The sequence below is a fragment of the Haematobia irritans genome, chromosome 5, assembly GCF_050003625.1.
Source record: "Haematobia irritans isolate KBUSLIRL chromosome 5, ASM5000362v1, whole genome shotgun sequence".
Lineage (NCBI taxonomy): Eukaryota > Metazoa > Arthropoda > Insecta > Diptera > Muscidae > Haematobia > Haematobia irritans.
In genome coordinates, this window is record NC_134401.1 from 69,704,487 (window position 1) to 69,728,319 (window position 23,833).

General features: G+C 35.8%; 2 protein-coding genes across 2 annotated transcripts in view; both read right to left on the bottom strand.

Annotated features, from left to right (window-relative positions):
• The window catches only part of LOC142239791 (uncharacterized), a 188,182-nt gene extending 170,797 nt beyond the window's left edge, over positions 1-17,385 (bottom strand). Inside the window, exons 1-3 of the mRNA XM_075311556.1 lie at positions 17,138-17,385; positions 16,409-16,610; positions 16,149-16,348 (exon numbers count right to left, since the gene is read on the bottom strand). Coding sequence (XP_075167671.1) covers positions 16,149-16,348; positions 16,409-16,610; positions 17,138-17,385 — 650 coding nt within the window. The remainder of the gene's footprint in view (positions 1-16,148; positions 16,349-16,408; positions 16,611-17,137) is intronic.
• A 173-nt stretch (positions 17,386-17,558) lies between these two features.
• Positions 17,559-23,833, bottom strand: part of LOC142239792 (uncharacterized) — a 348,222-nt gene continuing 341,947 nt past the window's right edge. Inside the window, exon 7 of the mRNA XM_075311557.1 lies at positions 17,559-17,694. Within this exon, the coding sequence (XP_075167672.1) occupies positions 17,559-17,694 (136 nt within the window). The remainder of the gene's footprint in view (positions 17,695-23,833) is intronic.

A 23,833-nucleotide genomic window follows, 5' to 3' on the forward strand; every position in this document is an offset into this window, starting at 1 on the left:
AGAATGAGGGGTTCCAAGCTATTTTGTCACCTCGACATTACTAATGCTTATAGTCACCTCACAATTGATGCTAAATTCAGTGAAATGTTGACATTGAATACTCCGACGCATGGACTCGTGAGATCAACAAGAGCCGTGTATGGCGCGGCAAATATTCCGGCAGTGTGGCAAAGGCGAATGGAGATGGTTTTGAAAGGGTTAGACAACGTACACAACTTTTTTGATGACATTTTAGTATTCGCATCCGATTTCGATGACCTGATGTCAGCGCTAGATGTGGTATCAGGCGCATTAGTTAAAACTAAATCGTTCAAAATGTGTTTTTGGAGCAACCGAGGTGAAATTCCTGGGTCACCAAATAAATGGCGAATGGTTAATGAAAGCTGATAAGCATATGGAAGCAGTTCGTAACGCGACAAACCCGAAATCTCCAGAAGAACTACAACTTTTCCTAGGTAAGGCTACATACTACTCGTCATTTATTTCAGATTTGTCTACCAAAGATCGTCCACTACGACAAATGCTACAAACAATGCCGTTCAAATGGACGCCTGAAGGCGAAAAGGCCTATGCAAAAATTAAGAGCGAATTACTATCACCACGTACGTTAATGACAAACGATCCCCAGTTACCACTAATTCTGGCAACAGACATCAGTAAAACCGGGTTGGGCGCTGTCTTGTCGCATAGATTAGCTAATGGCGAAAAGCGTCCGATAGCTTTTGCCAGCCGAACGAATAGACAAGGAGGTCCTTCCCATTGTATGGGCAGTACAACAATTTTTTATGTATTTATATGCCCGTCACTGGATTCTGGTAACAGACAGTAAACCGCTGAGTCAAATTTTACATCCACAGAAGACTTTGCCTCAACTGTGTATTAGTAGAATGGCAAATTATGTCGATTTTTTGGTCAATTTTGATTTTGAGGTTATATTCAAGCGATCAAAAGACTATGCAGACTATTGTTCTAGGTTACCCCAAATGACCAGTGCAATACAAGTTAACCAGATGAGCGGGATTTAGACCAATTTGACTGGTTTGCAACACATCAAATTTCTCAACTACCAGTAAACTCTGATGCTGCTGAACGAGAAACACGGAAAGACTGGCATCTAGGAAAAATATTACAGATACTGCAGTCAGGTCATAATTTATTACGTGAAGGTTGTCTTATGTTTGAACATCGTGTAGTAATACCACCAAAATTACTACACGAGATTTGCACAAAGGACATATTGGGATAGTAAAAATGAAGGGTCGGCTAGGTCATTCGTATATTGGCCTGGCATTGACACCAATATAGAAAATACAGGTAAAAAAATGCGGAAGCTGCAACGATAATGCTCGATTGCCAATCAGTTCAATCATTGGGATCATTGGGAATACCCGAAGGGAGAGAGTCCATCTCGATTTTGCAGGCCCTGGGTACGGGCGCACCTGTTGATTATCACCGACGCCTATAGCAAATGGCTCGAGGTAAAGGTTACAAACTCAACGACATCGGCAACTACGATAGCAATACTTGATGAATTATTTGCCTCTTATGGTATTCCAATCACAGTAGTAACAGAGAATGGTCCAAATTTCACTTCGATGGAATTTAAGGAATACTTAAGAGGTAAAGGAGTGAAATTTCATAAAAGAACGGCACCATATCACCCCGCCACAAACGGACAAGCGGAGCGCTATGTCCATACTATAAAAAAATGCTCTGAAGGCAATGGGATCGGACAATGCAACATTAAGGCGCGATATAAATGAATTCTTGAGCCAATACCGGAAGGCACCACATTCCACCACCGGACAATCGCCAGCACATCTTTTTTTGACGCGAAACATACGCACCACCATTTATCTAGTGAGGCCAGACATAATAGGTTGGCTGATAAGTCCCCGGTCTGACACATAGATGGCGTCGCTAGTATTAAATGCATATTATTTTATATAGTACCAAATGATTCGTGTCAAAATTTGACGTCTGTGAGTCAATTACTTTGTGAGATAGAGCGTCTTTTGTGAAGCAATTTTTGTTATTGTGAAAAAAAAATGAAAAAAAAGGAATTTCGTGTTTTGATAAAATACTGTTTTCTGAAGGGAAAAAATACGGTGGAACGCAGTGGACGCTCGAAAGAGGTGGTTACCGACGAAAACATAAAAAAATCCACAAAATGATTTTGAATGACCGTAAAATGAAGTTGATCGAGATAGCAGAGGCCTTAAAGATATCAAAGGAACGTGTTGACATATCATTCATCAATATTTGGATATGCGGAAGCTCTCACATTTGACCAAAAACAACAACGTGTTAATGATTCTGAGCGGTGTTTGCAGCTGTTAACTCGTAATACATCCGAGTTTTTCCGTCGATATGTGATGAAACATGACTAATGGATGAAACATGACTCAATCACTACACTCCTGAGTCCGATCGACAGTCGGCTGAGTGGACAGCGACCGGTGAACCGTCTCCGAAGCGTGGAAAGACTCAAAAGTCCGCCGGCAAAGCAATGGCCTCTGTTTTTTGGGATGCGCATGGAATAATTTTTATCGATTATCTTGAGAAGGGAAAAACCATCAACAGTGACTATAATATGGCGTTATTGGAGCGTTTGAAGGTCGAAATCGCGGCAAAACGGCCCCATATGAAGAAGAAAAAAGTGTTGTTCCACCAAGACAACGCACCGTGCCACAAGTCATTGAGAGCGATGGCCAAAATTCATGAATTGAGCTTCGAATTGCTTCCCCAACCACCGTATTTTCCAGATCTGGCCCCAGCGACTTTTTATTGTTCTCAGAAAGATGCTCGCAGGGGAAAAAATTGGCTGCAACGAAGAGGTGATCGCCGAAACTGAGGCATATTTTGAGGCAAAACCGAAGGAGTACTACCAAAATGGCCAATCCCACGGCGGCGGGTTCTACGCACCGGATTGACCCGATGGATACCAACCATCGGCCAGCGGCTGCCACCTCAGTGTACGTGTTGTCTCGTCCGTTTTTTCGTGTTGGAGAAGGTGCATCCCGGGGAGCCTTCTCCGCCTGCTTTTGGTCCGAGCCGGGATAGAGGAAAACCCCGGACCATGGTACTGTGCCGTCTGCCGAAATCGAATTCACCATCGCTCGGTTTCGGTGAGGAGTAACCGGTGCATGGAATGGGTGCACTTCCGGAACTGCTCCGGCCTAACATCGCTGCGGGAGTATAGTCAAACTGACTTCGTGGCAGGATGCTGTGCCAATGACAGCAGCAGTGGGTCATCTGATTATGTGACCCCACCGACTTCTCCCGCACAACAATATTCTCCGCCGCAGCATCTTACACCGAATATTGTTGTACCAGTTCCGGAGAGTGCATCATTTTTGCAATTTAATTGCAACGGGTTCCGTGGTAAGATTAGTGAGATCGTAGACTTTATGAATCGGAAAAGGATAAGGGTCGCGGCGATCCAGGAAACAAAGCTGAATCCCACTTGCAGCCTACGACATTGTGATGGATACAATGTCCTACGGAAGGATCGCACAAGAAATGGAGGTGGTGGCCTGGCTTCCATATTACACCGTTCCGTGCAGTATAGACCTATCACGCTTGTGCTAGACACTAATGACCCGTACATGGAATGTATGGGGGTAGCAGTTAAGTGTGGGGCTGCCGAGATAGAGCTATACAATGTGTACATACCGCCGGTTGGTAGCTGTGCTCCAGGTTATAGCCCAAACATTGAGTGGTTGTTGAGCGGGCATAACCGATTGGTTCTAGGAGATTTTAATGCCCACCATGAACTTTGGCATTCTCTCCTGGGTAATGACCAGAGGGGCATAGCTTTGGCAGAGCAGATAGACGACTCCACATTTTGCACGGTGAACGAAGAGGCCCCCACGAGAATTATGGGTGACTGCAGCAGTTCGCCAGATTTATCGTTAGCATCGCCTGGTCTGATAAATGACGTCTCCTGGCAACCCGTCATTTCATTGCGTTCGGACCACCTCCCCATAATTCTCACCATCAACCGACCCTCCGATTTCATAACCTCTGAACGCCGGACGTTTATTAATCAAAAGAAAGCCAACTGGGAAGGCTTCAGAGAATACACCGATCGCCGCTTCAGTGAGCTCCCGTCCCCCTCACATGTTCATGTTACCCAGAGGGAGTTTCGGGACATCATCAACGCAGTAGCCGCTCGCTTCATACCCGCTGGTCGAATTGCCCAAGTGAGGCCCAACTTCCCAGCCGAAGCGGCGGGACTCGCAGACGAGCGTGATGAACGCCGTCGTGCTAACCCTGCTGATCCTAGAATCAGAGAACTAAATCTAGAGAACTAAGATAGTCGACGAGCACAAGCGGAACACTTGGTTAGAGCACCTGAGGCAATGTAACTTAGGAACAGGAACTGGTAAATTGTGGTCAACAGTTAGAGCCCTCTCGAACCCCTCCACAAGGGATGATGGGATTTCAGTCACATTTGGCGACGTGACTGTGACTGATCCGAAGAGGTGCGCCAAATACTTCAACCGACAGTTTGTCGAGCATCCCGAGAGTGAGGAGAGCCACCCGTCGTGTACGTGGTCTCCGAGCCGACGATACACCACAATTTACTGCAGCCGAAGTTACCAATGTCATGAACAGCGCGAAACCATCTAAGGCGCTGGGCCCTGACGGAATTTCAATGCTAATGCTGAAGCATCTGGGAATACTGGGAGTTGAGTACCTGACCAGACTCCTCAATTTGTCTTTGGAATCACACATTATACCCGATGTCTGGAAAATGGGAAGGGTGATTCCACTACTGAAACCAGGCAAAGATTCGAGCAAAGGTGAATCGTACAGACCGATATCCCTTCTTTCGCCAGTAGCCAAGACACTTGAGGCATTACTCCTCCCCAGCCTTGTGGAGAATTTTCCAGCTGCCCACCATCAACATGGATTCCGTAAGGTACATAGTACGACAACAGCCTTACATGCCATTTCGACACATATTAATAAGGGACTTAACCAGCCCAGGCCGTGTCATAGGACGGTCCTCGTGGCGCTTGACCTATCGAAAGCATTCGATACGGTCAACCATGCCACATTATTTGAGGACATCGAGAATACGTCCCTACCGGCAGGAGCGAAGCGTTGGGTGCTGAATTATATGTGTGGACGCCAGTCGTACGTGGAATTCAGGGACAGAAAGTCAAGACCGCGTAGAGTTAAACAGGGAGTTCCCCAAGGTGGGGTGATATCTCCGGCACTGTTTAACCTCTACATGTCCTCGATTCCACCCCCTCCTGATGGCGTCGAGATTGTATCATATGCGGATGACTGTACAATCTTGGCATCTGGGCCCAATGTTGATGACATTTGCGATCGGTTGAACGTCTACATAGCTAATCTTACCAGTTATTTCACTGCGAGAAACTTGAGGATATCCCCCACCAAATCCTCAGCCACACTATTTACTACATGGACGGCAGAAGTGCGCAGGCAGTTGAATATCAGAGTCGATGGAGTAATAATTCCGACCACAAATTACCCCAAGATTCTTGGGGTCACATTCGACAGCCTTTTTAGGTCATCTGCCCATGCCACTGCAATTTGTAATAAGCTCCGTGGTAGAAACAAGGTCCTCAAGTCACTTGCCGGCAGTACTTGGGGTGCGGACAAAGAAACCTTACTAACTACTTATAAGGCAATTGGCCGGTCAGTGGTAAACTATGCAGCGCCAGTGTGGACACCGCAGACCAGTGATACACAGTGGAATAACATACAAACCTGCCAGAACGCTGCTCTTAGAACTGCAACTGGGTGTCTCCGCAGCACACCCCTGGATCACCTTTATGTGGAGACAAAGATCATTCCTGTGCGAAGACACAACTACATGTTGTCAAAGCAGTATCTCCTGGGTTGTTATCGCAGTAATCATCCAAACCACCATCTTGTGGATACACAACCACCACCCAGGAACGTAAGGGTTGATATACATAATCTAGAGCGCGAGATCCAGCGCTATAAAAGAGAGCCTCTAGATCAAGCAGCGCACCAGGCAGGTTTGAACAGGATTCATGAGGATACTGTAGCTGAAGCGGTGAGAAGCTACAAGGTTAATCCTGTTCTTGGAGTCCGACCACCGCCCATAGCACCGGAGGAAAGAGACCTCCCACGGCAGACTAGGGTAGTTTTGGCCCAATTAAGATCAGGCAAGTGCAGCCGCCTCAATTCCTACTTATCGGTGATTGATAGCAGCGTAGCTGACGTTTGTCCAATTTGCAACCAAGGGCCACACGACACGCGTCATCTTTTCTCTTGCCCAGCCAAACCAACCCGACTTACCACCAGATCACTCTGGACACACCCCACCTTAGTCGCAGAGTTCCTTGATCTGCCAACAAGCTGATGTACCAAGCGTATAACATGAAATGGATGAGATCACAATAAACTGTTACAACAACAACAACAACAACCAAAATGGTATCAAAAAATTGGAAGGACGTTATAATCGTTGTATCGCTCTTGAAGTGAACTATGTTGAATAATAAAACCGAATTTTGACAAAAAAATGTGTTTTTCTTTATTAGACCGGGGACTTATCAGCCAACCTGTTAGTTTATGAGAAGGTAATGCAGAAACAAAAAATGGATTTTTACCCCATCATTCAGATCATGTGACCCAGGGGAATATGTATATTTCAAATCAAATAGACCCTACGAAGAGAAGTGGTTAAAAGGACGCATCATATCGAGAATGGCAGATTTCGAGTATGAGGGTAAGGAGTTCAAGCGTAATATTAATCAAATTCGGAAAGCAGTGAGTGGTAATGCATCGAAGGGCCTAATGCTCCTGGTTAAAGATTCCCCAGAACAAACACCATGTCCAAGAACATTGGAGGATGTGCCTCGAGCGTCACCTGCACAACCATCTTTAAATCGCGGACAATCTCAACCACAACCCGGACCGAGAGATTCGTTTAACGAATTGGGAAGCTTGACCACCCAAAATACATCACAACCGGAAACTCCAGCTATCCCTAGGTTAGTCAAACAATAATTAATATGGCATCTCTTCTTACAGCCTATTTCTGCTATCCGAATTCTAGTCTTCGTTCGCATACAAAACGATAAACAGCTGATTTTGGTTTCTCTAAAGGGTATCTAAACGAAAATCGAAACGAAAGTCAATGCGAACGAAGACGTAATGTAATCTCTAAAATTGGGTTTCTCTAAATCGATTCGTTCGCATTTTGTTGAACTGAAATGTCAAAACCACTCACTTGGTAAAGACCTTTCGTATTGTGAAAAAACCATTAATAAATAAGGAAACACTTAATAATTTATAAATTTATTAAAGTTTTTAATGTAAATATGTGATAAAAGTGATTTATATCGATCTATTTTTTTTTTATAACCGCCATAGGGACCGTTTATGGAAAAGTCTAACACGAACAAAACACATACATTTCGAATGAAACTCTCATTAAAAGGAGAACTGAACTGTAGTTATTGAAAAATTTGGAAATACAAATCCTTATCTCTCTACGCGGGCTAATTTGTTAAAAATTATTGAGCTAAACCAAATATCAGAAGCAGACGAAAGTGATTGACTACCGTTCGTTCGCAATTGCTTTCGTTCGGATGTCGGAAATAGGCTGTTAATCTTATTCTTTTATAATTTTTGTCTTTTTCGTGTAACACATGTTCTGTAATTCATTCTTTTGTAAGACATTGTGCAACAGGGTACTACAATAAACTGAAATATATAAAAATTGTCTTGGTGGTATGAACATCAAATTTGAAACTGATGTAGCGATGATCTGAGAAGCTATGTTCCCTTAAAACCCGCCACTCAGATCTTGCGAGGCCAAGGTGACGTCCAAAAGCTCTTGCCTGTTTTTAGTGACGAAGGTTGGAGCATCTCCATTATTGCAAACTACAGCCGTTTCAATCGAGTCATCAAGAACGTCCTCTTCACAGATCTCGGTGACTCTCGCATCGGTTCAACTTTGGTGAGTTTTAAGGCAGTAGAAACCTCCTCTCGCATACGGTGTCCATCCATGTCTGCATTTTTGGTATCTCCCTCGACTTCGCAAGATCTGCTTACTTCTGATTCAGACAGAGGCTTGTCCATTTCTGAATCCGTTAGCTGATCGTTTTTATATAAATTTAGTTGGATATAATAAAAGCCATAACATGACTGAGTGTTCAATATAAACACTGCATGTCGTTTGGGTCCATCCACTTCATCCAAACGGCCAACCTTTCAATCATCTGTTGGAAGATCTGGATTGCATTGTTTCAGTCTATTTAAAATAGATTCAGGGTCAGAAGGGTTTGCAGGCACCCACGCATGTGCTCTAGGTCTAGCCGGTATGTCTTTCTTCTCGACTAACTCTAGAGCAGCTCCTTCCCAAACTTCACCAATTAGTATCAGAGCAGCTTTAAAACATTCTATAGACCTCTGGTCCTCAAATGCGACTAACTTAAATCGTCCTTGATACCAACCAGCCTCTTGGTGGCAGGGAAACTCTTCCAGCACCTGTAAATAGACGCCAGACAAAGCATTCTCAATATCCCTCCAATAGTGCTTTGGAACAATACCGTCCACTTCTCCCCTGTTAACAATCAACATCACAAGACTGTTTTTTGCCACTGAGACCGCTATGGAAGATGGTTTTCCATCGGACGATATTTCCCTCTTTCCAGTTTCAAGAATTCCTTGCGCCCATTTTAAGGAATTGCTTTACTTAGTCGACAACGTGCTTGGGTCGACTGATCCTAATTTCTTTAGGGAGTACCTCCTTTTGACGTCGTTACCATAGGGAAGGTCGACTAATTGGGCCAAACTCTTGGTCATTGCCCAAATTTATAACTTCAGTCGATAACCGTCCACTGGGCCCTGAAGTTTGCAACCCAGTGTATAACTTTGAATTTCGCTGCGTGGTGGCTTAATTTACCACCACACTTGAAACTCGTAATAAGTAATATTCCGCTTTAAAAACACATCCGTTCAGTTCGACGGTCGAATGATTTTTTTTTATAAAGCTTACGATATATGAGTACATTTTGTAGTATTCCAAGTGGAGTTATTATAATTCTGACCCGTCTATAGTGACGCACCTGGAATAAGGGAGATTGACCTCCTTTTTGTTAGTAACATGTGATTTTGATAAGAAATGTAATATAATCGATGTAACATGTTTAGAGATACTAGGTTGATTGTAAATAATTTTTGGCGCAAATTTTACATTTTCGCTCATAGTGATATGTAGTAATTAATTTGTCGATGAATTTTATGAAAGCAATTGCAACGCCTTTCAGAAAACTTTTCAGAATGTAACAAATTATCTAAAGAATTTCTTGACACCATAGAAGTAACCTAAAAATTTGATTAATGTGCTAACATTTTTCAATTATTAACAATTAAGTGCAAGTATTCAAAAAAATCTTTTATTCTATAGAATTGTTTAACAAACTGTACATCGAATTATGTTGTTCTTTTTCTACAAAAAATTGACAAAACCTCTTATCTCAAGTTTTCTAAAATACTTAATTCCATAAAAAGAAAACTGACTATATGAATATAAATAATATTTGATTTTTAGTTTGATCGACTCTCTAGACAAAAGCGGCAAAAGTCTGTTACACGCTGGCATTTACCCTATTCCCTCTCCACTAACATCGGGGTTTCAGATATTTATGAAGGATTCAGATACTACCAAGACAGTACTTACAACAATTAATGAAAACTAATTATTAAAAGAATCATCAGATCAGCCAAGTTTTTTCATTTTAAATTTTTGAGTCCAAAATTTCAAAACGGTGGGGCTGGCTTAACCCCCAGAAAAAAAATTTTTAGCTACAATGGGATTTTTAGTTTAGTTTGTATTTGGAGATACTATTATTAAATATATGCAAATGAAATGTATAACAAAATATCAGTGTACCTTAGGCGTATACTGGTAGAAGAAAATTTTAACGAAATTATCTTTGTGTATATATATTTTTAAGGCGCCATACTATTTATATCTCTAGGTCTCTCTTTCTAAACACATATATGTTTATAGTCTATTTCTAAAATAATATATGTTTGCATCCAAACATATTATATTTACTAAAAATGTTATGTGCCAAACATAATATGTTCTAACATATTAACATATATGCCCCAATCATGCAATGCTTGTTTATATATATATATATATATATATATATATATATATATATATATATATATATATATATATATATATATATATATATATATATATATATATATATATATATATATATATATATATATATATATATATATATATATATATATATATATATATATATATATATATATATATATATATATATATATATACATATATATATATATATATATATATATATATATATATATATATATATATATATATATATATATATATATATATATATATATATATATATATATATATATATATATATATATATATATATATATATATATATATATATATATATAAACAAGCATTGCATGATTGGGGCATATATGTTAATATGTTAGAACATATTATGTTTGGCACATCGGACGATATTTCCCTCTTTCCAGTTTCAAGAATTCCTTGCGCCCATTTTAAGGAATTGCTTTACTTAGTCGACAACGTGCTTGGGTCGACTGATCCTAATTTCTTTAGGGAGTACCTCCTTTTGACGTCGTTACCATAGGGAAGGTCGACTAATTGGGCCAAACTCTTGGTCATTGCCCAAATTTATAACTTCAGTCGATAACCGTCCACTGGGCCCTGAAGTTTGCAACCCAGTGTATAACTTTGAATTTCGCTGCGTGGTGGCTTAATTTACCACCACACTTGAAACTCGTAATAAGTAATATTCCGCTTTAAAAACACATCCGTTCAGTTCGACGGTCGAATGATTTTTTTTTATAAAGCTTACGATATATGAGTACATTTTGTAGTATTCCAAGTGGAGTTATTATAATTCTGACCCGTCTATAGTGACGCACCTGGAATAAGGGAGATTGACCTCCTTTTTGTTAGTAACATTTGATTTTGATAAGAAATGTAATATAATCGATGTAACATGTTTAGAGATACTAGGTTGATTGTAAATAATTTTTGGCGCAAATTTTACATTTTCGCTCATAGTGATATGTAGTAATTAATTTGTCGATGAATTTTATGAAAGCAATTGCAACGCCTTTCAGAAAACTTTTCAGAATGTAACAAATTATCTAAAGAATTTCTTGACACCATAGAAGTAACCTAAAAATTTGATTAATGTGCTAACATTTTTCAATTATTAACAATTAAGTGCAAGTATTCAAAAAATCTTTTATTCTATAGAATTGTTTAACAAACTGTACATCGAATTATGTTGTTCTTTTTCTACAAAAAATTGACAAAACCTCTTATCTCAAGTTTTCTAAAATACTTAATTCCATAAAAAGAAAACTGACTATATGAATATAAATAATATTTGATTTTTAGTTTGATCGACTCTCTAGACAAAAGCGGCAAAAGTCTGTTACACGCTGGCATTTACCCTATTCCCTCTCCACTAACATCGGGGTTTCAGATATTTATGAAGGATTCAGATACTACCAAGACAGTACTTACAACAATTAATGAAAACTAATTATTAAAAGAATCATCAGATCAGCCAAGTTTTTTCATTTTAAATTTTTGAGTCCAAAATTTCAAAACGGTGGGGCTGGCTTAACCCCCAGAAAAAAAATTTTTAGCTACAATGGGATTTTTAGTTTAGTTTGTATTTGGAGATACTATTATTAAATATATGCAAATGAAATGTATAACAAAATATCAGTGTACCTTAGGCGTATACTGGTAGAAGAAAATTTTAACGAAATTATCTTTGTGTATATATATTTTTAAGGCGCCATACTATTTATATCTCTAGGTCTCTCTTTCTAAACACATATATGTTTATAGTCTATTTCTAAAATAATATATGTTTGCATCCAAACATATTATATTTACTAAAAATGTTATGTGCCAAACATAATATGTTCTAACATATTAACATATATGCCCCAATCATGCAATGCTTGTTTATATATATTATATATATATATATATATATATATATATATATATATATATATATATATATATATATATATATATATATATATATATATATATATATATATATATATATATATATATATATATATATATATATATATATATATATATATATATATATATATATATATATATATATATATATATATATATAATATATATATAATATATATATATATATATATATATATATAATATATATATATATATATATATATATATATATATATATATATATATATATATATATATATATATATATATATATATATATATATATATATATATATATATATATATTATATATATATATATATATATATATATATATATATATATATATATATATAGTATATATATATATATATATATATAGTATATATATATATATATATATATATATATATATATATATATATATATATATATATATATATATATATATATATATATATATATATAGTAGTAGTAGTAGTTCTTCTTTATTGAATTCATTACGACAATGCTACATGGTATCGTCTGTCTTTAAATTTAATATATAATATATCTTAGTTATATTCTGATATCAAAAATTTTCTGTATCTTAGAGTGTATTTAAGATAAAGAGCTAATTTATTCCAGTGTTCAACTTCTTGACCATCCAAAATATCAATTACTTCTCTATCTGAAAGCAATGACTTTCCAAAAATGCTAACTCTGTTTTCATTCATTACAGGACAACGTCCAATTAGGTGATTAATGTTCTCCAATTCATTTAGATTACAAAGCTTGCATTTTCTGTCTTCTTCTGTTGCACCAAATTTATTAGCATTTAAGCTTATTACGCCGGCTCTGGCCTTTAGTATTATTGAAACGCAGTCTTGTGAATATGTCTCGTTCATATAATATTGTGCTCGGTTGTGATTGAGATGCCGATATATTCTCGATTGGCTAGATTCCTTCTGTTGTAAATATGTGTTATGAGACTGTTCTTTGGTTTTTGCCAGCAAATTTCTACTGAATCGTTTCCATTCGTTGTACGTAATATTTTGACCTGGCCATTCAACGCCCATTCTAGCAGCATGTAGTTTTATTTCCTTAACCCAAAATAATTCCCTTTGCAAAAGCAGTTTGGTGAACTTATTTGGAAGTCTACTATCGTTATATAAATATAAAGTTTTTCCGATATATGAAAGATGTAGACCTAATGTGTATTGGTGACCATCGTCTACACCTGTTTCCAACATGAGGGCATAATTTGGAGTATGACTTGGGAGTTCTAATACTTTTTTAAGAAAATATCTCAACAAGGAGTTAACTTCTTCAAATTGACTGAATCCCCACACTTGGGCCGCATAAGATTGTACTGATCTACATACTGCTAAGTAGATATTCCATTTCATCTTCAATTGCACTTCTCTTTTTCCCAAGAAATTCCTCCATGTACAATTTATGGCATTTTTTGATTGATTATTTCTATTTTCGATATGTTGCCTGAAACTCAATTTTGGTGTAAGTATTACTCCTAAGTAGTTATATTTGTTTGTTATTTTAACTTCAGTTCCATTATATATCCATTTTTCATCTCTGCGGAGTGCTCCACCATTTCGGAAGACCATTATCTCAGACTTTGTTGTATTTACCTCTAAGTTCCACATTTCGCAATACTGCTCTAAATTATTTATCATCATCTGCATAATTTTCACATCATCCGCCAGTATCACTATATCATCTGCATAGAGTAACAATCGTATAGTGTGACCCTCTATTGTTATTCCTCCACCTAGCATTTCATGCAGGTCATTTATGTAAAGTGCGAAGAGCAACGGAGAAAGAAGACACCCTTGTTTAACTCCTGCTTTTGTTTGAAAATATTCTGAAATTTCATCTCCAGTCCACACCGCAGAAATTGTGTTACTATATATATTTTTGATTACCTGCACGAACTTAGATGAGATGCCTATTGCGTGTAATTTGTATATTAGAGCTGATCGCTGCTTTAAAGTCGACGAAGAACGCATAAACTTTTCTTTTTTCTGCTAGCTTGATATTAACTATAGCTGCCAATATATATATATATATATATATATATATATATATATATATATATATATATATATATATATATATATATATATATATATATATATATATATATATATATATATATATATATATATATATATATATATATATATATATATATATATATATATATATATATATATATATATATATATATATATATATATATATATATATATATATATATATATATATATATATATATATATATATACATACATATAATTATATTTCATGTTAGCCTGATAATGAAATATATATATATATATATATATATATATATATATATATATATATATATATATATATATATATATATATATATATATATATATATATATATATATATATATATATAGTAGTAGTAGTAGTAGTAGTAGTAGTAGTTCTTCTTTATTGAATTCATTACGACAATGCTACATGGTATCGTCTGTCTTTAAATTTAATATATAATATATCTTAGTTATATTCTGATATCTAAAATTTTCTGTATCTTAGAGTGTATTTAAGATAAAGAGCTAATTTATTCCAGTGTTCAACTTCTTGACCATCCAAAATATCAATTACTTCTCTATCTGAAAGCAATGACTTTCCAAAAATGCTAACTCTGTTTTCATTCATTACAGGACAACGTCCAATTAGGTGATTAATGTTCTCCAATTCATTTAGATTACAAAGCTTGCATTTTCTGTCTTCTTCTGTTGCACCAAATTTATTAGCATTTAAGCTTATTACGCCGGCTCTGGCCTTTAGTATTATTGAAACGCAGTCTTGTGAATATGTCTCGTTCATATAATATTGTGCTCGGTTGTGATTGAGATGCCGATATATTCTCGATTGGCTAGATTCCTTCTGTTGTAAATATGTGTTATGAGACTGTTCTTTGGTTTTTGCCAGCAAATTTCTACTGAATCGTTTCCATTCGTTGTACGTAATATTTTGACCTGGCCATTCAACGCCCATTCTAGCAGCATGTAGTTTTATTTCCTTAACCCAAAATAATTCCCTTTGCAAAAGCAGTTTGGTGAACTTATTTGGAAGTCTACTATCGTTATATAAATATAAAGTTTTTCCGATATATGAAAGATGTAGACCTAATGTGTATTGGTGACCATCGTCTACACCTGTTTCCAACATGAGGGCATAATTTGGAGTATGACTTGGGAGTTCTAATACTTTTTTAAGAAAATATCTCAACAAGGAGTTAACTTCTTCAAATTGACTGAATCCCCACACTTGGGCCGCATAAGATTGTACTGATCTACATACTGCTAAGTAGATATTCCATTTCATCTTCAATTGCACTTCTCTTTTTCCCAAGAAATTCCTCCATGTACAATTTATGGCATTTTTTGATTGATTATTTCTATTTTCGATATGTTGCCTGAAACTCAATTTTGGTGTAAGTATTACTCCTAAGTAGTTATATTTGTTTGTTATTTTAACTTCAGTTCCATTATATATCCATTTTTCATCTCTGCGGAGTGCTCCACCATTTCGGAAGACCATTATCTCAGACTTTGTTGTATTTACCTCTAAGTTCCACATTTCGCAATACTGCTCTAAATTATTTATCATCATCTGCATAATTTTCACATCATCCGCCAGTATCACTATATCATCTGCATAGAGTAACAATCGTATAGTGTGACCCTCTATTGTTATTCCTCCACCTAGCATTTCATGCAGGTCATTTATGTAAAGTGCGAAGAGCAACGGAGAAAGAAGACACCCTTGTTTAACTCCTGCTTTTGTTTGAAAATATTCTGAAATTTCATCTCCAGTCCACACCGCAGAAATTGTGTTACTATATATATTTTTGATTACCTGCACGAACTTAGATGAGATGCCTATTGCGTGTAATTTGTATATTAGAGCTGATCGCTGCTTTAAAGTCGACGAAGAACGCATAAACTTTTCTTTTTTCTGCTAGCTTGATATTAACTATAGCTGCCAAATTATATATGGTATAAATTGCTTAGATTCTATTAGGACTTACCTTCTTAGTTCTTCTTCGCGCGACGTCTGCTGAGATGAAAGTGTCACGGGATGCCTTGAGTACACATTTGAGTACGATCCTAAATCTTTATTATTTAATGGAATATGTGACATTGGGGAAGATATGTTGTTCACGGGTTCTGATTTTATGTTCTCCGCTTTCGTAGCTGACTCTGATTTTATCTGTTTGCTTGGAGTTCCCTAGGAAGAAAGCGTACTTAATGAATTTGAAGTTGCAGCAGATTAAAAAGCAATAAGTACCTGTTGCTGATGCAAAACTTTAGTACTGTCATTAGGGTGAGAATCTTCTTTCCTTCGATCCTCTTTAAATAGAAGAACGGGTTGTTGTTGCTCCGATGGGCTTAATATGCCCAAATGTCTATTACCTTTTCCTTCTTCTGCATTTACTGGAAGTGGTGCGTAATTTTGATCGACATTAAATTGATAGCTTGGCGACACGTAACTAGAAAGAAGAAACATATAGAAATACTACATTACCATGCAACCTTTATCAAATCAAGTGAATCGTTTTTCAAATCAAATTAATACTTTTTATTTCAAATTAAACCATTTTCATTTCAAACTCCTGTTTTTCGATTCACACCAATTGTATTTCACCTGTAATTACTATCGTGATCGTAGGGACTATGGGGATGAATTTGATAGAATTAAGGTCTGCAAAATTCTGCCTTTAAGAATACAAAGTTCCTTGTGATACGATTTGATACATTGTAGCAAATTATCGATGTTAAGTAGTGTGAATCAGTATCTCCATTAATAAGTTCAGTGAGAAACACAATACCGTGCATAAACCTTCTACGTCAAAGAGATGGAAGATCAATTGACTTAAGACGACTAGAATATGGAGGTAAATCGTACAAATTATTCCAGCCAAGCCCCCTCAAAGCAAAAATAAGAAACTGCTTCTGTACAGATTCAATACGATCAATAGAATAACGATAACTCGGTGACCAGATAACACATGCATACTCTAATATGTGTTTAACCAGAGTCGTAAAAAGCCTCTTCGTAAGATAAGGATCAACAAATTCCTTGGACCATCTCTTAATGAAACCCAAAACACCAATTGCCTTATTGACACATCCCTCAATATGAGGACCAAAGTCAAGCCTGGAATCAAACAAAACACCTAAATCATTAAATCTAAGCACATTCTCAAGCCTATAATTCCCAACATAGTACTTAATCTGTTCACAAACTCTACGAGAAAAAGTCATCTTCTCACACTTCACAAGATTGAGTAACATCCCAGCAAAAAAATTTGGAAGTTCTTCCACAGGCACAACTTTAAAAGCACTTTCAGAGGATGCACTCCCAATGATCTTCTATATTTTAACAACCCAGGAAGTTATTTTCATTAAATTTTTTATAACATACTTTTTGCATATTTTTAATGGGTAATGGGTTGTTGTTGCTCCGATGGGCTTAATATGCCCAAATGTCTATTACCTTTTCCTTCTTCTGCATTTACTGGAAGTGGTGCGTAATTTTGATCGACATTAAATTGATAGCTTGGCGACACGTAACTAGAAAGAAGAAACATATAGAAATACTACATTACCATGCAACCTTTATCAAATCAAGTGAATCGTTTTTCAAATCAAATTAATACTTTTTATTTCAAATTAAACCATTTTCATTTCAAACTCCTGTTTTTCGATTCACACCAATTGTATTTCACCTGTAATTACTATCGTGATCGTAGGGACTATGGGGATGAATTTGATAGAATTAAGGTCTGCAAAATTCTGCCTTTAAGAATACAAAGTTCCTTGTGATACGATTTGATACATTGTAGCAAATTATCGATGTTAAGTAGTGTGAATCAGTATCTCCATTAATAAGTTCAGTGAGAAACACAATACCGTGCATAAACCTTCTACGTCAAAGAGATGGAAGATCAATTGACTTAAGACGACTAGAATATGGAGGTAAATCGTACAAATTATTCCAGCCAAGCCCCCTCAAAGCAAAAATAAGAAACTGCTTCTGTACAGATTCAATACGATCAATAGAATAACGATAACTCGGTGACCAGATAACACATGCATACTCTAATATGTGTTTAACCAGAGTCGTAAAAAGCCTCTTCGTAAGATAAGGATCAACAAATTCCTTGGACCATCTCTTAATGAAACCCAAAACACCAATTGCCTTATTGACACATCCCTCAATATGAGGACCAAAGTCAAGCCTGGAATCAAACAAAACACCTAAATCATTAAATCTAAGCACATTCTCAAGCCTATAATTCCCAACATAGTACTTAATCTGTTCACAAACTCTACGAGAAAAAGTCATCTTCTCACACTTCACAAGATTGAGTAACATCCCAGCAAAAAAATTTGGAAGTTCTTCCACAGGCACAACTTTAAAAGCACTTCCAGAGGATGCACTCCCAATGATCTTCTATATTTTAACAACCCAGGAAGTTATTTTCATTAAATTTTTTATAACATACTTTTTGCATATTTTTAATGGGTAATTTTAACTTTTTTGTTTCAAATAGGTTAAAAACAGAGTAAGAATTCATAAAATGACACAAATCATTTAAATTTTGTTGAAAAAAATTCTAAATCCAATATGAAAAAATTGTGAATTTTTGAAAATATTTGAGGTCAAACGTTTCAGACAAGCGTTAGAATCCATTAAAAATTATAAAAATTATTTATTTGACAAAATATCACAGAATTTTTTTAATTTACATCCAAAACATTGAATTCGGATCACACCTAAAGAAGTGATGCAAATTCAGTGCAACGGCTGCTGAAATGGAGGACTTCCGTCCTATGACAAGCCCAAGTTAAATTCATCGCTTCTGGGTCAATTTTGCACCACTTCCGGATCCAAAAAGAACATTTTCATTACATTTTTGGCGACGCTTTTTTGCTGGGATACAATTAGAAGCACACCAATCAGCTAACTTGTCAATGTCCTCCTGAAGAAGTAAAGAATCACTAGCATTTTCAAATGAAAGAAACAGCTTAACATCAGCTGCGTACATCAATATCCTCGATGATACTATAACCGACGGAATAGGGTTCAAATATAGATTAAACAGAACCGATCCTAGGTAGCTACTTTGGGGAATACCAGATGTCACATGTATAAGCGTAGATAAACTATCTTTAAATGCAACTCTCTGAGTTCTACCATGCAACGCCTTGCTGAAATCCCTATATATTACATCTAGTTGACGTCTTTGAGAGAATGATTCGAACACATGACCAACAAATTCAAGCAAATTAGTCACAGTAGACTTACCTCTCAAAAAACCATGTTGGCATCCTGATTTAATATTAGAAAGGGAGCACGAAATTCTCCTAGTTACTAAAAGCTCAAACAGTTCAGATATAACACTTAACTTAGCAATACATCTGTAATTCCCAATGTCAGACCTACTACCTTTCTTGAATAAGGGAATGACATAACTAACCTTCCATATGTCTGGGAAGCTACCATCCCTCAAAGATAAGTTAAACAGACGCGTCAGAGGAATATAAGAGATCCGCACATTCCTACAGAGAGAAAGAAGGTATACCATCAGGCCCAGGGCAATAATTTACAGGTAAGGATCTTAATCAGTTTCCGACAACGTAACATGTGAAAATATAGTAAAAGAGGGAATGAAATACGGATAATCCGATCCAACATTCGAACTATCAAAATATCCTTAAAATATTCAGCGAACATATCAGCAATCACTCTCTCGTCATTAGAAACTGTGTTTCTATATCTCATGAAACTAGGAAAGGCTCGTGTCCTTCTTTTCGAATTAACGAAATTATAAAAACTCTTAGGATTGAAGTTCAGCGCATAGCGCATTCTACTCAAATAACTTTCATAGCAAGTCTTGTTGAGACTGACGAAATTGGAAACTGAGTAGTTAAGAAAATCAATAGACTTGCCATTCAAAAGAAATTTCCTGTACAACCTATTTCTTATGTTACGAACACGACGAAGTTCCTTCGTAAACCAAGGAGGTCCTACATCCGACCGTCTATTAGATAAGGGAACGAAAGTCCTCATCAGATCGGCAATATCATAAAAACCAGAAACCTGAGAGACTAAATTATCGCAATCAAATAACCAATCAACAGGGTTATATGTCAGATTTTCTAAAATCCAATTGTATCCTACAAGTAGAATTAGAGGACGTAATATCCCGACTATAGGAACAAATATGGTAAGTGTACTCGCAAATCCTGAAGACACTTACCATCCTAAGTGTCTTCAGGATTTGCGAAGGGTTCCACTCTAGAGACATAGATGTCAGAGACGTTACAAAATACCAAGCCAAGCATTCTCCCATAAGTGTTATGAACGTTATTAATTTGAGACAAAGCAAGATCGGACAAAATGTCAAGGAAAGAGTTGTACCGTTCAAATGTCTGGGGAAGAAGAAAGTTATAGTCAACACAAGGAGTCCAAGAGATCTTAGGAAGATTAAAATCGCCAAGAACAATCAGAATATAGTCAGGAGAGGAAATTTCATTAACACATCGTAGACGCCGAGCATAACCCAAATACACATTCTGACTAGAATCAGGCTGAATATACAAACAAAAAAGAAAGAAGATGCGATTACGTATAAGAATCTTAACACAAACAAATTCATCATCAGCTGGAATATCAACAACAGAAGAAGGGAATGAGTTATGAACACCTCCACCCCTACGAGATAATCGGTCCTTTCTAAAAATATTATACTCCTCGCACAGTATCTGAGAATCAAGGACAAGTGGTTTAAGCCAAGTCTCAGTGAAAACCAGAAAGTAATATGAAGACGTAAAACTACTAACATAAATGTCCTTTAATTTCGAGTTAATGCCACGAACATTCTGGTAAATGATGGATGTGTTAATAACACTAGTTTACACTGAAAATGTACACTTGATGAGAGCTGACTTTTCTTATGTATTTTGATCTGCTGAATTCGAAAAATGTTTAAAAAAATTTATGGAACAGTTTTTGAGATATCCCGTTATTTATAGTTTTTCGTTCTTTTTCACTAAACAAATTATATCTCGAGTTAGAAATGTCCGATTAAGTTAAGTGGTTCAAAAAATATCGATGCGAAAAAACCAAATTTTCAAAAAAAATCGTATTTACAATGGACCTTTTCCACCAGAAAAGTATAAACCATTGAACAAACGTTAATTATGAGTGAGTACCGACCATCACGTTTACTGCATCATCGAGTAGTTCATAGTAATTTTGGCTTGGAGTGTACGGTTGAAATAAGTATATTCTTAAGTTTTTCGTTAACAATATTATGATAATTAAACCTTTTTCGCACATATAAACATTTTGATATTATATTATGAGTTTGCGATGTTTGTTACTTTTTCTACATTTACGACGCGTATGTGACGTTTACGACGTTTACAACTTTGCGACAGTCGCAAACCTAAAAAAGTTTGACAGAGACCATCTCTGTATACAAACTCCGTAAAACTGCATCCCTACCACACAAAATCTTTATACTAGCATGATCGACGAAGTAACATTAGCAGACATTATCGGCCCTGGATGCAGCAAGCTCCGAAGATTAAACAAGATTTTTTCTATAAACATTTCAAGTTCAAAGCACAAGTTTTCCTTAAAAGCACGACAATTTTGGAATGGGAACCCCCCCTAATTTGAACCTCCTCGGTGTGAACTATGAAACGTTTTGGAAAAACGAATGAGTGGGGCCATAGCATAATACAAATAATGTTTGCCCAGAAGCATATAATTCTTACAACTAGCGTCCAAATACGATATGTTTGGAAAAGTTCATAGGATTAATTAAATTTTGTTTAGTTATTAAATTGGCCGAGAAAAATATTATTTTTCATCTCGAAGATAGTGTACTGATATATCCATTATTCCCATACACACATAAAACAAATTTGTTGTGTCAACCAATATTTACTGTCATCCGAATCATTCGGACCCACACTGAACCTACCACGAAGAACATTTTTGATTAATTTTAGAAAATGTTTAATATTTTTAGAAATTTTTAACTAAACAGTATTGCAAACGCTGCCGATATCACAAAAATAAGTAAATATTTTTCGGCAAATTCAAGAAAATGTTTTAAACCTAGTTTGAAGGAAAAAATTGGAGTTTAAAATCGCAAGAATGTTGTTCAGATTGAGAAGAATATGCGGGAAATTAAGAACTAACGCCATCTGTTAATATACCAGATATTGCTCTCTCAAGTCGTTTTCGAGCTGATCATTTTCCGATATGGCCACTTTGCTTCAAGCTTGGGAAATTTTCCATTAGTTTAAGTATCTACTCGTTCTTATTTTTTGATTTGTATGTATTTATGACTTAAGTGTTAGTTCGTAAGAATCTCTTCCTTGTTAAAGTTGTGTGTGAACTTCTAAGAGAAAAGACTATTAAAATTATGAAATTGATCATTGAAGTTTTTGCATTTCAATAAAGAAATTTCGTGAATTATTGCACGCAAAATCGATTTACTTCATTGTGCTTTATTTAGTTCTTTTGGAAATCGGTATTTTTGGTATTTTGACTTTTTCTTCTTTGTGAGCTTCAGCAGTGCTCCACCGGTGTTCAAAGAAAAAAAAAAAAAACAAACAAAATTTTGTGTAAATGAACAAGGTCCTTCGAGCCGGATCTGGAGCAAGAAAAGCAAAACATTTGAAATAAAAAAACAATAAATAAAGATATTAATAATAAATTGAACTAAATTAAAGTGAAATTTATAAAATTGAGATTGAAAACAGTTTGTATTAAAAATTGATAATCCCGTGACCAGTGACAGTGATCTGGCAACCTTTGAACTTTTGACGTATAACTTCCACTCTCCACCAACAACAACCATCACATACGGTTTTTCTATAAGTGAACCCCTCATACTTATTGTGTAATTTAAAAAGAATAAATGAAAAATAAAACGAAACAGTGCTTAATAATAATAAATAAATATTTTCAGATTCAAAACAAAAACTTGTGATTATTTACAAATATATGACCGAAAATAATTGTGTTCTGTGAAATTAAGTGGTAATATTTCGGCTCTTTTTCTCTTCATTTGATGTTTTGTTTATATGTTGTTTTAGCACAGAGTTCAGGTATGTTGCCGTAATTAATTTTTGTTGTTGTATCTCCAAATTATTATAATTACTGGAAATGGTTTGAATGATGTTTTAATATTTTTTTGAATGGTTATCGCCTTTTTATTACCTTGGTTTATTATATTTGTTTAATTGGTTGTTGCCAAATCATACCGGTAAAGGTCTGGTGAATAAATATTTTAAGAGAAAAAGAGAACTCTCTTGTATATCATATCTCACTCTACGAGTCTCTCTGGAGCTGATTATATCAGTGATGCTAATGCAGTGTTTTTTGCACTAGTTGCTATTGATGCACGCTGAATATAACTTGTTTAGATTATATTACGTTAATGATATGTACAACGTTGATGCTAGTTGAGATATTTGTTGGCACACGTTCCATTTCAATTGTCGTATATTTTCATTTGGGTTATTTTGGCATTGTTAAATTGTGGTTACATGTGCAACATTTGATCATAAAGGGACTTATAATACAAAGAGGTGTCATACTGTCCTTATAATTCTTGAGAATCCCCCGTTGTTATTGGAGCCTAGATATATCTTTGTGGGCTCACTTCAATCGAAGTATTTTTCT